This window comes from Lagenorhynchus albirostris, chromosome 10, assembly GCF_949774975.1.
Source record: "Lagenorhynchus albirostris chromosome 10, mLagAlb1.1, whole genome shotgun sequence".
NCBI lineage: Eukaryota > Metazoa > Chordata > Mammalia > Artiodactyla > Delphinidae > Lagenorhynchus > Lagenorhynchus albirostris.
This window is the reverse complement of record NC_083104.1, coordinates 38,796,414-38,812,659: the sequence shown is the minus strand read 5'-3', so window position 1 is coordinate 38,812,659 and position 16,246 is coordinate 38,796,414. Positions and strand designations below refer to the sequence as shown.

Genomic DNA, 16,246 nt, shown 5'->3' with positions numbered 1-16,246 from the left:
GATTTCTACATACACATAGTGTTCTGGCTGTTTATTGGTATGTTTAAAGCATAAGAACATAGTGGTTTGAAACGGCCAGTTGGTTTTGCTCACAATTTTGTGGCCAAGAATTTAGGGATTTAGAGCTCATCTGGGAATCTCATCTCTGCTGCACATGGTACTAGTTAGAGTGGCTCACCTGGGCCTGGAGGATCTACTTCCAAGGTGGCTCATTGATGGCTGGCAAGTTGGTTCTGCCTGTTGGCAGGGAGCTTACCTGGGACTGCTGATCAAGGTCCTTGGTTTCTCTCCATGTAGACCTTTCCACAGATACCTGGATTTCCTCACAGTACAGTAGCTGGGTTCCAAGATTGAGTATTCCAAGATACAGGAAGTGGAAGCTGCCAGTCTCTTAAGGCCTGGGTTTGGAAACGCACAGTGACACTTCCTTTGTACTCCATTGGTCAAAGCACACCCAGGCTCCAGTGAGTCTTTACCAACTTGCCTCTCTCTGAGCCACAAGCCCCAGGCATCTAGATTAGAAATGGTCACTCTTCCATGCCACTTCCATTCCATGCCACTCTTCTCATTGAGAGGTGTGTCTATGCCCCTTTCCCTTGAATCTGGGCAGACCCACTCCTCACCTGACCCTCCTTGTGTTCTCTTCCTTTTCCTTTTTGACCCCCTCTCTTTAGCTCTTGGCTTGTTCTTAGGGTGGCCTTGTGTTCTCAGAGGTGGTCATACTTCCGAAGATCCTGTCTCAGTTCCATGGAGCTCTTTCTAGTTTGTAGAGTCTTTGAGAAAGATTTCCATGTAATCTTCAAAACACCCCAGTAAGCCAGTTTCTAGTTTATTAGATGAAAAATGGCCTTTTTGGAGGTACATTTCTTACCCAGCATCAAATTTCATCTTCTGAATATCCAAACCCTGTAGCGATGACCCTTGTTCCAGTGGCCACTGGAATGTTGTACATGGATTAGTCTTGACCAAAGGTGCCTTGAGTCGATACTGTGAGCTGAGTATTTGCTGTATCTGGCAGAGGGACATTTAACAGGCTTATTCACTGGGGGAGCAAAGAGATTTTACTAGGAAAACAGGATTTTATCTGAGCATATCTATCTGTGGAAAGCACACCATTTAGTAGATGATTAGCCTGTAGAAAAACAGGTGAAAATGTGTGACTCTTCATCCTGAACCGTCTTGACATCAGGGTTGTGTGCGGTGGGAATCAGATCAGAAAGCCTGACTTCCTTCCTGGAGCTTTGTTTTCCCTGTGTGTAAAACAGGATTGAAAAGTCTTTACACTAAAGGAGTTGTTTTTTTCCCCCCTATTATAATAATGATGTATAAATGTACATTGTAGAAAAAGGGAGAAAGAAAATCTCCTGTGGTTCCTACCACTAGCATACTCCTCTATCATTTTCTGCGTTCATCAAGAGGTGTCTGTGTTACATACACACACAGACATTTTAGACAGACCTGAAATCATGCTGAATCTATATTTTAACCTTTTTTTCATTCACTGTAGTTTGAGTTTTTTTTTCTATTAAGTATTCTTTGGGAATGTAACTTTTAAAGGCTGCCCAATATTCTTGTGTATGTGAGGAATATTTCAGATCTTGGTCCCAAGGAGCCTTGTTGGGGTGACCTCCAAATCATATCTATCACTATTACTGTCATCCAAACTACCACTCGCTCACCTCTTCCCAGGCGCCCTGCCTCTGTTCTTAACCCCTTAGTCTGTTCTCCATACTGAGTCAAGAGACATCTTTATCTTTGTAAAGCTTACATCTGCTAAAAACAGGCCTCCCCTACCACCCTGCCCTTAAGATTAAGCCCTGTTTGATCTGGCCTCTGGCCTCTTCTCTCTCCCCTTTCCCTTTGCATACCTTGTCCCAGCCACACCAGCCTCTTTCTGCCCCACAGATATGCCAAGCTTAGGGCCCACCCCAGGCTGCTGGCTCTTTTTTTCTTCTGTCAGCATGGGTACAGCCACCTCTTTCAGGCTTAGTTTCAGCATTGGAGCCCTTTCCCTCCACCCTGATGAAGGCAGATTTCTCACAAAACCCTGTGTTATCTTCTTAGCAAATTTTTGTACTTGAAATTCTTTTTAGTCTGCATGTTTGATTCCAGTCCCATAGTAGGCCTTCAAATGTTTTTGGGCTGGCAGAGGGAAGGAGAACCCCCTCAGTACCTGCAAACCTGCTTTGGATTGTCAAAGCCTACCTGCCAGGGACTTCCCTGGTGGTGCAGTGGTTAAGAATCCACCTGCCAATGCAGGGGACACGGGTTCGATCCCTGGTCTGGGAAGATCCCACATGCCGTGGAGCAACTAAGCCCATGTGCTGCAACTACTGAGCCTGTGCTGTAGAGCCCACGAGCCACAACTACTGAGCCCTCATGCCACAACTACTGAAGCCTGTGCGCCTAGAGCCTGTGCTCTGCAACAAGAGAAGCCACCTCAATGAGAAGCCCGTGCGCCACAACGAAGAGTAGCCCCCACTCCCCACCACTACAGAAAGCCCGCACACAGCAACGAAGACCCAACACAGCCAAAAATAGATAAATAAAATAAACTTATTAAAAAAAGAAAAAAAGCCTACCTGCCTGTTTGTAGGAAGAAATGCCAGCCTATGTCAGGGCAGTAAGAGACTAAGCTTGCCTAAGCCTCATGTGGGGTTCCCAGGTAAGGGTTGGCCTTCCAGTCAATTAGCCGAATTGCCTAATGAGGACTCATAGGCAGAACATGGTCTGTCCTGAGACCTGATGAGATTAGATGGTGTGGTTGTCATACTTGCTGACTGGTCAGGAGATGTGCATGGGGGTTGGTGATAGAATAATTCAGTGTTTGTAACAGACCATGTAACAATCTATAGAAGGGGTAGAAAATCAAGTCTTATGCTAAGTGAGCTGCACTGGCTACCTGCCAAGCCTTGTTGGACCTGTGTGGGCTGATGGTTGTGGTATTTCAGGAGATTGTGGCAACTTTGGGAATCACAGTGACAGAGGAAGTGCTGCTTGGCATCAGCCAGGTATGCCCATCGGGTAATATCAACTCCTAAAACAAGCACTTCCCTATATTTTATACACCAGACTTCAAGGAAACAGGTCAGGAGAAAGAAGAAGGGGACATGCCTGCCTGGAGGATTAACCCTGAGGTCCTGGATCCTTTGCTCTGCCCCACATCTGAGACTCTTTCATGTCCAAACAGCCCTTATCCAGTCTCATCCCAGCCAGCACCTATTACTTCCCTGCTGTTCTCTAGCTCTACCTCAAGAATCAGTTTGCTATTACTGACCCCATTTTAACTCCCAAATGGACTCCATTGATCTGATGTAAGAAGGGTCTATGGGCTACCTCCAGACCTTTGTGGCCAGCATGACCTTCCTGAAAGACCTGTGCCTTGGGTCTCTCTTCTTTTCTCTTGTGGCCTCAGGGCACCCTAAAGGAGATGGTCCTGGTGTGTGCTCCCTTGGACCAGAGTAGATGCCTGTATGCAAAGCTCATCCCAGGTCTCGACTGTTCTTTGCTCTCACAGCAGTCTTAGGTCTTAGAACACCCTCTCTCTTCATCAGGGTCTGTAGGTATAGGTCCCACAGAAGCCAGCTTTGCCTTTGCTGGGCAGATCCTAAGCTGTCCCAAGTTGGCCATAGTATAAGGTACCCCCCTGACTTCCCTCAGGATTGGTGCTGGCTCCCTAAGGGTGCCTCTCCTCTGACTTGAGTTGAGTGTAGGACTGGCTGAGGAAGGTGATGATATGGCTGGAGATGTTCTAACTCCTCCTCTCTGGGTTGGTCAGGAGAGAAGTCTTTGCATCTCATGAAATGATTGGGCTGCCCCTCTAGATCCCCCTCAGATGTCTCATTTTGGTAGTGCCCATGAGGATGGCTTTTCATCCCTGCTTCCCTTTAGCCTCCTTGTCTGGAGACAATGTGGAATTTCTCTCAGCCCAAGATGTTGGCAGACTGGGAGCAGCCCTTCCTGGGACTGTGCTCTCATCTGCTGGCATAGGCCCCCAATTGTTCCCATGAGAACAATGGGTACTCTTTTTGGCCAGGAAGGGGAGCTCATGAAAGGAGTATTTCTTTGGATGCTTGCGAGCTTTGTGGCAACCCCGCCTGCGTGAGATGAACTGCAGTTTCTTCCTGCCTCAAGTGGGTGTTCCCTGGCTCTGAATTGATCCCTTGTGAACAGAGCACACTGGGAAATGTGGGTTGGCGAAGGAAGGCATCCTTGGGGGTGGGTTGTCAGAATGGCATTTGCCCAGACATATCAGCTCAAATACTTATTATTGAATATATAGGCTTCTATGTTTTAGAAAAAAAATTACTGACAAGGACTGAAAACATGATGAAGTAAAAATAGTTGATGTCAGGGCTTGGGATTGAGGGACTGATTCTGAGAATTTTATTAGTGGCTATAACCATCCTAAGCTGTCCCTTACTTTGGGGGGAAAATGATTAATTTTTGTTTTCAGATGAGAACAGTTAACAGCAGATAAAATGCTTCATAATTCAGACCAGAGGGGCACTGATTGGGCTGGACAAGTTGTATTCAACAACATGTGATCCTGTGGCCTTGGCCTTTGTGGCAACAGCCATATTCTGGCTTGAGGTTTGAATGTCAAGCAGCAGAACCAATTATTGTCTCTCATGGGTGTGGCTCTCCTCTACTCGGTAAAGCAAAGTATGTCTACCCTGGTTCTACCCTGGTTCCTCACCTTCTGTGGGGGCAAAGGCTTGGCCTTTGACCTCAAGCCAGAGGCTCTTTGTGTTGACATGTGCCATCTCCCCACAGCCCAGCCATGTGACTGCCCATGTGCATCATTTGTGGAAGTTGAGCTTGGCCACAGATTAGTCTCATTGTCATAGTCCATGGCACAGACACAGGATCACCCTGAATGTGAGTCAGCACCGTGGGGGCCTCTGAAACGTGACTGGAAGCTGACTCCATCAGAGGGACTATTTCCTGCCCCCCTGAGCAAAGGAGCCCACCACACAGTTGGCCTGCCCCAAGGAGGCCTTGATCACCTCATGTGTGAGTGCCTCCAGGGTGTTGCCTATGGTATCCAGCCATAGACGGCTGTGGGTTGTCTCAGCTCCGCAGCTTGGGTGAGGGGTGAGGGGCTGAAGGGTCCAGGAGCCAGTGACCAGGTCTGAGGGAAGGCAGGGACTTTGCCAGGGCAGGCTGCTAAGAGGCCTAAGCAGTGGGGTGTCACAGGGCAGCAGTTTGTGCCACTGTGAAATGGACCAGTGAGAAGACCCTCTGACACATCTGTTAGGGATTCAGGGAAGGGCCCAGCCTGAACCCCTGGGGCTGTCCTGTCTTGAGGTGTTGGTTGGAAGGTGTCACCACTGAGGCTCAAAGGACCCTCCAAAAGGTTTGTAGTGTGGGGGAATTCTCACCAAATACAGTTTCTTTTTTTTTTTTTTCTTTGTGGTACGCGGGCCTCTCACCGCTGTGGCCTCTCCCACCGCGGAGCACAGGCTCCGGACGCGCAGGCTCAGCGGCCATGGCTCATGGGCCCAGCCGCTCCACGGCACGTGGGATCCCCCTGGACCGGGGCACGAACCCATGTCCTCTGCATCGGCAGGCGAACTCCCAACCACTGCACCACCAGGGAAGCCCCAAATGCAGTTTCTTGATTATACTTTATTCCTAAGATCCCTCTTTGCTGGCCAGCATCAGCTCACCCAAGTGACAAGGATATGAAAGTGCTCATCCATCTTTCTGGAACTTTTGCTTGCCATTTCTAAGTCCCATAACTCCTGCATGGGTAAGATACCACCTTGTGGGTTCTGAATGATAAAGCTTAGGTTTTCTTGGTTTTAGAAACCAGTGGTCATATAGTTAATTAAGCCCTAGTGAGAGTCCAGCTCCTCAGTTTTGATGGGCAGAAATCTGCTCTTTGATGAGGGACTAAGTAATACAAGCTCCTCTGCCGATTTGTTCTTTCTCCAGGTATATTATGCTGATTTGGGGTGAGAGACTCTACTTACGTTGCATGGTGTTTAGCACAGGTGCTGTATCTTTATCAGACCAAGTGTTTGACAGTCTACTGTGCCAGAGAAGGCTCCAGCGGAGAAGTTGAAGAGAATGTCTGAGAACTGAATAGCCAGTTACTAGTCATCTGCTAGTATAGACTGAGGAGTGACCAAAACCTTCACGTTTGGCAGTTCCCCAATCATTGGTCATGGTGATATTTTGTGGGCAATGCTGGGCAGGTAGTCTTCAGAACTCCTTATGTGTCTTCCCAGGTTTTGTGGTTTTGATTCTTAATGTTTTTGGATGTACTTTATGGATCAGGATTTCTAAAATTGGGTATGTGGCTGTTCAAGATCTTATTTTCCTCAGTGCTGGGCTTGCCTTCTATCTCAGAAGCATGTTCTCTCTGAGGGTTGCTGAAACTGGAAAGATTTCTGGCTCTTTGTGAGTGGCCTGTGATCTAGAGCCCATGATCTCAAATCAGGCTTCCTCCTGCAGTTTCTGCCTCCTGCAGGTGTTCCCATTGCCTGAAGTCTTCTTTCCAAGATGGCTGCTTTATAAGGTCAGCAAGGGAGTATTGGTATTTAATGATGGAGGGTGACTTGAAAACCTGGGGGTGACTTGAAACCCTGGGGGAGTTCCATGGCCGGGGACAGCCTGTCACCCCAAATACATGTGCTGGTGTTATGAGCACTTCACACAGAGTTCTGATTCCTGCTTCTTGCATGCCATTCCTAGCCTGGCAGCCCTTAGAGGGTCAGTTGTGGGTGGTTACAGTACAGCTAGGACAGAAATTTCTATATGAGTAAACTAAGGATTCCAAGGATAGTCGGAATCTCATGTGCAAATATGCCAGGATCAAGCACATCTCTTTTAGACTTAGAGGATGTGAGTGCTGGCTTTGGGCTGTCACCTGCAGCAAGTTCTCCCTGCCCTCTCTGCCCCTCAACGTTTTCATCCACTCTTAGCAAACAGGTCTTAACAGGTAAGCAAGTCCCTGAGGGTCCCCAGCCTTGGCCGTGTTCCCCTCTAGGGTCCTGGCTTCCTCTTCCTGTGGCCTCTCCACTTCCCTTTGATGCTTTGAGTTTCTGCTTTGGGGTATGAACAGGGAGACAAAGCCTCAGTGTGTGCTGGGTCCAAGGCCATTTGGGAAAGAGGATGAGGGAGTGGAGCCTGGACACGCCCTGGATCCATTCCTGCAGCAGCCTCACAATGTGTACTGTGTCCTCTCTCAGCCCATAGGGGCGGGTGAGGAACCAGCACTGACAGAGTCCAGCGTGTGCCTGGCCCTGTGATCATACAAGGCTGGCATCTTTTCCCCCTTCTTACATGTGAGAAAACAGGCTGAGGTTAGATGAAGCCTCAGACTGCCTGGAGATGGGGCTTCCCTTCGGATACGGTGTTTTTATAGAGATGAGTCCTGGTTTGTCATGGGGGCTGTGTCTCTGAGAAGGAACTTTCATATCCCACTTCACCCTTAGGCCCTGAGAGGAAAAGTGGTCTAGATCCTGGAAGTTTTGCAAGCTGGGGAGGATGTCCAGAGTTCCCATGGACTGAGGGGCTCCTGCTTTGTCACAGTAGAGCAGGTGTTGCATCCCAGAGCGTTCCCTCAACTGAGTGCCCTTGAGAGGGAGGGGGGCTGCTAGTGGAATCCTTTGGGGACTGTGGACACTGCCAGACCTTCAGGCATGTTCAAACTTCCCAGTTCAGGGGCTTTCCCTAAATGGCCTTGAAAATGCAGAGATGTCAGCTTCCCTGTGACTTGGGTAGGTTCCTTGTGGAACTCAGATTTGTTTTGCTTCCTGTGGCCTTTATATTAAAATGAATCATTGCCAACCAAAGTGCTGCCTGGATCTGATGTTTGCAGTACCAAGATGTTCAGAGATGCATGGATTTTAGAACGTTCAGGTTAGAATCTCTCCTTGTCTGAGGAGTACCCAAGACACCGGGGACTGTTTGCTTCCGGGTGTAGATCCAGGTTGAACACCTATCCTGTGGCCAGGGCTCTAGTACCTTGAGGAGCCAGAATTTGCAGAAGGGAGGGCAGGTGCAGGGTGGAGTGGCTTGGCTCTGTTTTTCTGACATGGCTTATCCCAAATGTTGTCTCTAAAGCTGTGGGTAGACCATAGTGAAAGAATTTGTTTCTGTAACCAAAATGAAGGTACACAGTTCTGCTCTTCCATCGCCCAGTTTGAGATTGAGCATTATAACTTACTTTGGTGAAACCTGGGGTTTTCTTTAATGTTTGTTATTTATATTACACGTTATTAACATGTTAAAATGTTACTTGGCATAGTTCAAATAAGTGTATATTTTCTAAGTCTGGCTGTGTGGGAGCCTTGACCAACCTGGGTTTATGCCTTGGGGCATGTCTGACAACAGAACTGTGGCTGTTGGGGGTCAGCAGAATGGGAAGCTGAGCCAGCCAGGGGAGCTTGAGGAGATGAGGGCCCTTCTCTATTCTCTCTGTTATAAAGTGCCCTTACGTAATTGAGACAGACTTGAAAAAGCACTGGCGCTGCTTACTCATCTGTGCTGATGGAACACACGGCGCTGGGCACAGGCCTAACTGCCTGGCCACTGAGGCATATCCCATGGGCCTGGCCATCCACTTGGCACCCATCTGGAGCCTCTCCTGGTCTCTCTTGGCCCTGTTCAGTCTTCTCTACAAGTGGCTTCTCCTTGGCTGACTTCATCCAGAGCTCCATTCTTGGCCCTCCCTTTCTCCTTTCTCTGCCTGATCTCTTGCAGATGTGCTCTCATTCCAGTGGTAGTCATTGGGATGGAGTGGGCTTAGGAGAAATACCCTTGGGTGGCCGGAAACCTGGGTCCGCGCCCTGGCTCACTTCCTCTCAGGAAGTTCTTACCCCACCCCTGTAAAAGATCTCATGGTTCCCTTGACTACTCCATTTGGCCTTAACATGTTTGCTTCACATTTTTTGCAAAACTAGATCATTCAACCTTTGCTTTATATGTTTGTATGTGGATGTGGCAGTTTTTGTATTTAACATAATTGAACTGAAAAAATTTAAAGCATAGGTTTTTCAGTCAAAGCAGTTGTGATAAGTATTTTTGTAGCTAAAAAAGATTGTAAAGGAAGAATATATTTAGTGTTTTTCATGGATTTGAAGACACCCATGTTTACAGTTATTTTACCATTTCTGATGTTGGTTCTGTTTGCAGTGGATGGTGAGTGATGGGATGGGAGATTCTTAGTGGTTCATTAATTAGATGACTGTGCACCCTAGTGTTGATGGAATGTGGTCACAAAAGAAACTCTGTGAACTCAGTAGTTCAGAGAGCAGTCAATAAAGGACAACTCCTAATAATGTCATATGTCTTCTCATGGCTTTTTGCTGGAGGTAAGGAATCTCTTTACAGGCAGGGTAAATATCTGGTCTCTGATAAGGTTGATGGAATGGCATGCTCATTGACACCCGGGTCCTAGCTGGGAAGAGCAGGTATGAGTTCAGGGTCTCTTCCCCAATCACTCAGGCACCCGGCTCTTGGAAGGAGGAAGCCTGACGAACCAGAGCCCCTGGGGAACCCAGAAGCTATAGCTGTGGCCTTCCTGCCACAGGGAGGGAAGCGTTTTAGTTTCCCTCTCCTGACAAGCAGTGACCATGAAGGGCAATCCCTGGGCCGAGGCTGGCAGTAAGACATGCCATCTGTTGGCCATTGTGTTTCTGGACTTGACGGACAGGGCAGTGGAGCTGACTGAGAGTGCCTTTAGGCAGACCAGAGAGTGGGTCCCACCTTTCTTGCATTGGGGGCAGGAGTAGGTGTTTCCCGAAGGTGAGAGAAGTCATAGATGGGGCCTGGGCAAGAGGCGAGTCTTGTTTCCCTCTTGTCAGCTGATGGTGGAAGTTTTTATGGTGGCATTCCCTTGGGGGCTTTACGTATTACCAGTCATGTTGCTGTGGAGAAGGACTTCCACCCTGAAATAAGTCTGGGAGGTGCTGTTGGGTGGAAAAGGGGATGAGCTCCTGAGGCCTGCTCTGTGCTTCGGCTTTCCAAGGACAGAGGTGAGCTCTGTCCATTTCCCAAACTTAGTTGACTATAGAATTCTCTTTTAGAGAGACTGGAGGTCCTTGGAATGCCTTTCATAAACGCTCTTCTTAGGATAATTGTTTACATTCCCCTACCCTGGACATTGCAGTTTTTCTTGAGATTTGAAAAGCACTGTTAAGACATTAGATACAGCTAACCAAATGTGCCCCACTACACTTGAATGTAACATGGTGGTTGTAAAATGAGGCATTTGGGGGTATTGAGTTGTCCCTGCACCCAGACCTGTGTGCATTTCCACTTCTGGGCAGGAGAGGCACTCTAGGCCAGGCATATACCTTGAGCAAAGTTGTGGTGTCTGTGGAGGGTAGGGTAGAAGTCTGAGGCAAGGTTGGAAAGTAGTGCTGAGGGGTGAGACACCCAGGCTTGATTCTGCAGGCAGAGTGGACGAGTAGGTGGCAGGGCACTTCATTGGTATAAAAACCTGCAACATTCTTGAGCTCCATGGCATCAGTTCTCTGGGATGAGACATGTGTTTGGAGTGCCAGAACTGCTGTCTCCCCACCGTGTGGCCTTGGGCGAACCATTTGCCTTCCATGCTAGCCCATCTGGCAGCCCCAGTCTTTCGTGATAGGTAAATGAGCTCCAGGAGAGAGGCGTTGGTTCCTCCACCAGGAATTCTGAATTGTACCTCAGGCCTGTCACACAGGCTAGGCCATTGGTTCACTGTTGTGATCATTTTCGGGTTATGCAGTGATGGTGGCAATTAACTCATGCTGACATCTCTTCTAGGTATCAGCAGCAGGGAAGGAGACCTTACCATCCTGGCTGCAGTGGGACCCACAGAGCCACACCCTGGAGGGTCTCCCCCTTGACACTGATAAGGGCGTGCATTACATTTCAGTGAGCACTGCACGGCTGGGGGCCAATGGAAGCCACGTCCCGCAGACTTCCAGTGTGTTCTCTGTTGAGGTCTACCCTGAAGACCACAGTGAGCCACAGTCTGTGCGGGCGGCGTCACCAGACCCTGGTGAGGTGGTATCATCTGTCTGTGCTGCCGATGAGCCTGTGACTGTCCTGACGGTAATTCTGGATGCTGACCTCACCAAGATGACCCCAAGGCAAAGGATTGACCTTCTGCACAGGATGCGGAGCTTCTCAGAAGTGGAGCTTCACAACATGAAGTTGGTGCCAGTGGTGAATAACAGACTGTTTGACATGTCGGCTTTCATGGCTGGCCCAGGAAATGCAAAAAAGGTGGTAGAGAATGGGGCCCTGCTCTCCTGGAAGCTGGGCTGCTCCCTGAACCAGAACAGTGTGCCTGACATTCGTGGTGTGGAGGTCCCTGCCAGGGAAGGTGCTATGTCTGCCCAGCTTGGCTACCCTGTGGTGGGTTGGCACATCGCCAACAAGAAACCCCCTCTCCCCAAACGTATCCGGAGGCAGATCCATGCCACACCCACACCTGTCACTGCCATTGGGCCCCCAACCACAGCCATCCAGGAGCCACCATCCAGAATTGTGCCCACCCCCACATCTCCAGCCATTGCTCCTCCAACCGAGACCATGACTCCTCCAGTCAGGGATCCTGTTCCTGGGAAGCCCACAGTCACCATTCGGACTCGAGGTGCCATTATTCAGACCCCAACCCTCGGCCCCATCCAGCCCACTCGGGTGTCAGAAGCTGGCACCACAGTTCCTGGCCAGATCCGCCCAACAATGACCATTCCTGGCTATGTGGAGCCCACGGCAGTTGCTACCCCTCCCACAATTACCACCAAGAAGCCACGAGTATCCACGCCAAAACCAGCCACACCTTCTACTGATTCCTCAACCACCACAACTAGAAGGCCGACCAAGAAGCCACGGACACCCCGACCAGTGCCCCGGGTCACCACCAAAGCTCCCGTCACCAGATTGGAAACCGCCTCCCCGCCTACTCGCATCCGCACCACCACCAGTGGGATGCCCCGCGGAGGAGAACCCAACCAGCGCCCAGAGCTCAAGAACCATATCGACAGGGTGGATGCCTGGGTTGGCACCTATTTTGAGGTGAAGATCCCGTCAGACACCTTCTATGACAACGAGGACACCACCACTGATAAGCTGAAGCTGACCCTGAAGCTTCGGGAGCAGCAGTTGGTAGGCGAGAAGTCTTGGGTGCAGTTCAACAGCAACAGCCAGCTCATGTATGGCCTGCCTGACAGCAGCCACGTGGGCAAGCACGAATATTTCATGCACGCCACAGACAAAGGGGGCCTATCAGCTGTGGATGCCTTCGAGATCCATGTCCACAGGCGCCCTCAAGGGGATAGGGCTCCTGCTAGGTTCAAGGCCAAGTTTGTGGGTGACCCAGCAGCTGTGGTGAATGACATTCACAAGAAGATTGCCCTGGTGAAGAAGCTGGCCTTCGCCTTTGGGGACCGCAACTGCAGCACCATCACTCTGCAGAATATCACCCGGGGCTCCATTGTGGTGGAATGGACCAACAATACACTGCCCCTGGAGCCCTGCCCCAAGGAGCAGATCACGGGGCTGAGCCGGAGGATCGCTGAGGATGATGGCAGACCTCGAGCTGCCTTCACCAACGCCTTGGAGCCCGACTTCAAGGCCATGAGCATTTCTGTGACAGGCTCTGGCAGCTGTCGGCATCTACAGTTTGTCCCAGTGGCGCCACCCAGGAGGGTGCCCTCAGAGGCACCACCTACGGAGGTGCCAGATCGGGACCCTGAGAAGAGCAGCGAGGATGATGTCTACCTGCACACGGTCATTCCGGCCGTGGTGGTTGCAGCCATCCTGCTTATCGCTGGCATCATTGCCATGATCTGCTATCGCAAGAAGAGGAAGGGCAAACTCACCCTCGAGGACCAGGCCACCTTCATCAAGAAGGGGGTGCCTATCATCTTTGCAGACGAACTGGACGACTCCAAGCCCCCACCCTCCTCCAGCATGCCGCTTATCCTGCAGGAGGAAAAAGCCCCCCTCCCCCCTCCTGAGTACCCCAACCAGAATGTGCCCGAGACCACTCCTCTGAACCAGGACACCGTGGGAGAGTACACACCCCTGCGGGATGAGGATCCCAATGCGCCTCCCTACCAGCCCCCGCCGCCCTTCACAGCCCCCATGGAGGGCAAGGGCTCCCGTCCCAAGAACATGACCCCATACCGGTCACCCCCTCCCTATGTCCCCCCTTAACCCACAAGCGCCTGGGTGGAGGCAGGGGTAGGGCAGGGCCCTGGAGACAACACAGTGTTGTCTGTGGAGACCAGTGGCCTGCAGACCATCGCCCACTGGGAGCCGACACCTGACCTAGCACACGCTGACACACACGGGGCCTGGACAAGCCCGCCCACTTGGTCCTCCTAAACCCCAAAGCAGCTGGAGAGACTTTGGGGACATTTTTACTTTTAATTTTTGCCTAACAGCTTTTTGTTTGTTCATAGAAAATTCTTCGCTGCGTTTTTGAAGGCTGGCTCTGAAAGCACCGTTTGGAGTAGAGGTAGATGGAGGGAGCGAGGAACCGTGAATGAACTCGCAGGCAGTGCTGGGCGGCCTCCCGGCTCTCTGCGTTTTGCCTTTAACACTAACTGTACTGTTTTTTCTATTCACGTGTGTCTAGCTGCAGGATGTAACATGGAAAACAGTAGCTAAAGATTAAATTCAAAGGACTTTCAGAAGTTAAGGTTAAGTTTTTACATTTAATCTGCTGTTTACCTAAACTTGTATGTGTAATTTTTGGGTGGGTATGGGAAATTGCTTTGCTAAAAATAAGCTCCCAGGGTGTTTCAAACTTAGAGAAGACCAAGGGACAGTATTTTTTATCAAAGGAATCCTATTTTTTCACACTACGTAAACTTTGTTGCTCTGATACCCCAGAGAGCCTGACTGGGGGCCTCCTGGCCCTGGCTCAGGGGCCAGGGCCCTGGTGCTGGGTTTGCTGTCCCACTGTTGCCAGGGGCTGGAAGCTGGAGGGGCCTCTTAGGCCATGGACATCCACACCCCCACCCCATGCACGCTAGCGGCCCACAACCAAGGGGTCTTCATTTCCATAGAAAAGGGACTCCAAGAGGCAGTGGTGGCCGTGGCCCCCAACCTAGGTGCTCCAGGTGGGCCAGCTGCTCGTGGGGATGCCTGGGGAGGTCGAGAGACTCGACCACATCAGCCTGTTTTCTTTTACCCTTTTTCTGTGTGTTTTTTTTTTCCCCCTCCTAAAAGGAATATCACGGAGTTTTGAAACACTCAGTGGGGGACATTTTGGTGAAGATGCAATATTTTTATGTCATGTGATGCTCTTTCCTCACTTGACCTTGGCCACTTTGTCCCAACAGTCCACAGCCCAACCCTGACCCACCCCACCCCTTTTCTCTGGCGCTCCAGTCCCAGGCCTTGGGCTTGAACAGCTGGGAAAGGTCTGGTGGCTGGGGAGGAGTGCCAGCAATAGTTCATAGTAAAAATAGGGGGGCTCTCAAAGCTAATTTTTTACTAAAGTTTTTATACAGCCTCAAATTGTTTTATTAAAAAAAACGATTAAAAATGGTGATGCTTACAGCAGTTTGTACAAGCTCCTAGTGTTGATTCCATGGGACTGACGGCTTTGCTCATTTTGATTTTTTTCCCCCCTTCTTTTCCTAATGGTTTAAATTCTGGAATTACACTGGGGCTTCTTTTGCCTTTTTTAGCAGAACATCCGTCCATCCATCTGCATCTCTGTCCCGTGACTCAGGGGCACCCACTCAGCTTTGATTCTCCTCCTTTGGAAGAAACCATTTTGAGCATGACTTCTTGATGTCTGAGAGTTATTTTGGGTACCTTTTAGGGAGGAATGCCTTTTGCAATAACGTATCCCTTCCGTGATCGAGGGCGGGTGGGTGGGTGGACCCAGGCTCCCTTTGCACACCAAGCAGCCACTTCTAAGCCATACTGACCATTTTGCAGAGGATTCATGTGTGCTGCCTCAGGAGGGGAGGAACGGTCAGAGTGGAGGGGTCTCCACCCTGCCCTTCTCTGGAGGGTATTCCCGCTTGCGCCTTCTCCCCCAGGGCCTAGCCTCTCTCTCCTGCCTGGTCCCCTGGTGGGGTGAGCAGTGCCACTGTGGGGGAAGCCTGTAGATGAGGGCTCAGTGGACCTGTGATGACTGGGCCTTGTGCCTCCAAGCCCTGATCCAAGCCGGAGTTTCCCCAGTGCCCCGGAGTCAGGAGCGCAAGCTGAGTCTGACCTGGTGAGATTATTTTTGATGACCTTGCCAAAAGATAAACAATTTCCAGTGTTCCAGGTGAGGGCTTTGAAAGGCCTTCCAAATAGCTCCGTTGCCCCTAGCAACCCCACCATCGGGCATTGCCACGCAGAGACGTGGCTGGCCCAGAATGGCCTGTTACCATAGCAACAGGAGGCGATGGGGCAGTGAACAGAATAACAACAGCAACAATGCCCTTGCGGGCCGCCTCCTCCCCTGAGTGCCCGGCTGGCAGTGGTCTTTGGACTCTGTGAGACAGAGAGCCAATCTCACATTCAAGTGTTCACCAACCACTGACGTGTTTTTATTTCCTTCTATATGATTTTAAGATGTGTTTTCTGCATTCTGTATAGAAACATATCGAACTAAATAAAAGTGTCTTTATTACAATACCATTGCCTCCAAGCATCTTTTTCCTTAGCCCCTACACAACATGAGTGTAGGGTGGAACTAGAGTCCATGTAACAGAGGGAAGAGGGGACCCAGCTAGGCCCACTCGGAGGTGGCCTTTGAGCAGCTGACCAAATAGCCTTCACATCCTTACCATTTCTGTTCCTCTGGGAGGGGTGGGTGTGTGCACCAGAAGCTCTGTCAACCAATGAGCCCTCCTTAGCACCTCTTCTGCCTGAGCCAGCTGAGATAAATCTCCTTGAGCCTCAATTTCCTCATCTGTAGTGCGGGGTGGGGAGAGGAACGGGCAGAAAACCCAGTGAGACTGGGCGGGAGAGGAGGATGGTGGGAGAGGTCTTGCTACAAGCTGTCTGCCCCAGAGTGGGTCAGCTTCTGCAGGTTCCAGACAGGGGTCCCTCAGGCTGGGCCCCCTGCCTACTACCTTGTGGGGTTGAGGCTGGCCAGTCTCCCAGGTAGTCTCAGGCAGGTTTGGCCTTGGCCTTGGCCTTGGCGTGGGGAGAAGGGGAGAATGGTTTCTGGCCAGGATGTTCTGCCTTCATTGGGCCTGTAGTTTCTGGGGGCCTGCCCCTAAGTGCCCTGCCTGGGATGGACAGGCCAGCTGGGTAGCCTTAGCATGACTTAGTGCCCAGG

General features: G+C 50.5%; 1 protein-coding gene across 5 annotated transcripts in view; it reads left to right on the top strand.

Moving 5' to 3' along the window:
- DAG1 (dystroglycan 1) overlaps positions 1-15,597 on the top strand; it is a 63,324-nt gene extending 47,727 nt beyond the window's left edge. For all 5 annotated transcript variants that reach the window (XM_060161867.1, XM_060161866.1, XM_060161870.1 and 2 more), the window contains exon 3: positions 10,765-15,597. In XM_060161867.1, the coding sequence (XP_060017850.1) occupies positions 10,765-13,167 (2,403 nt within the window). In that variant the 3' untranslated portion in view covers positions 13,168-15,597. The remainder of the gene's footprint in view (positions 1-10,764) is intronic.
- Positions 15,598-16,246: the final 649 nt, after the last annotated feature.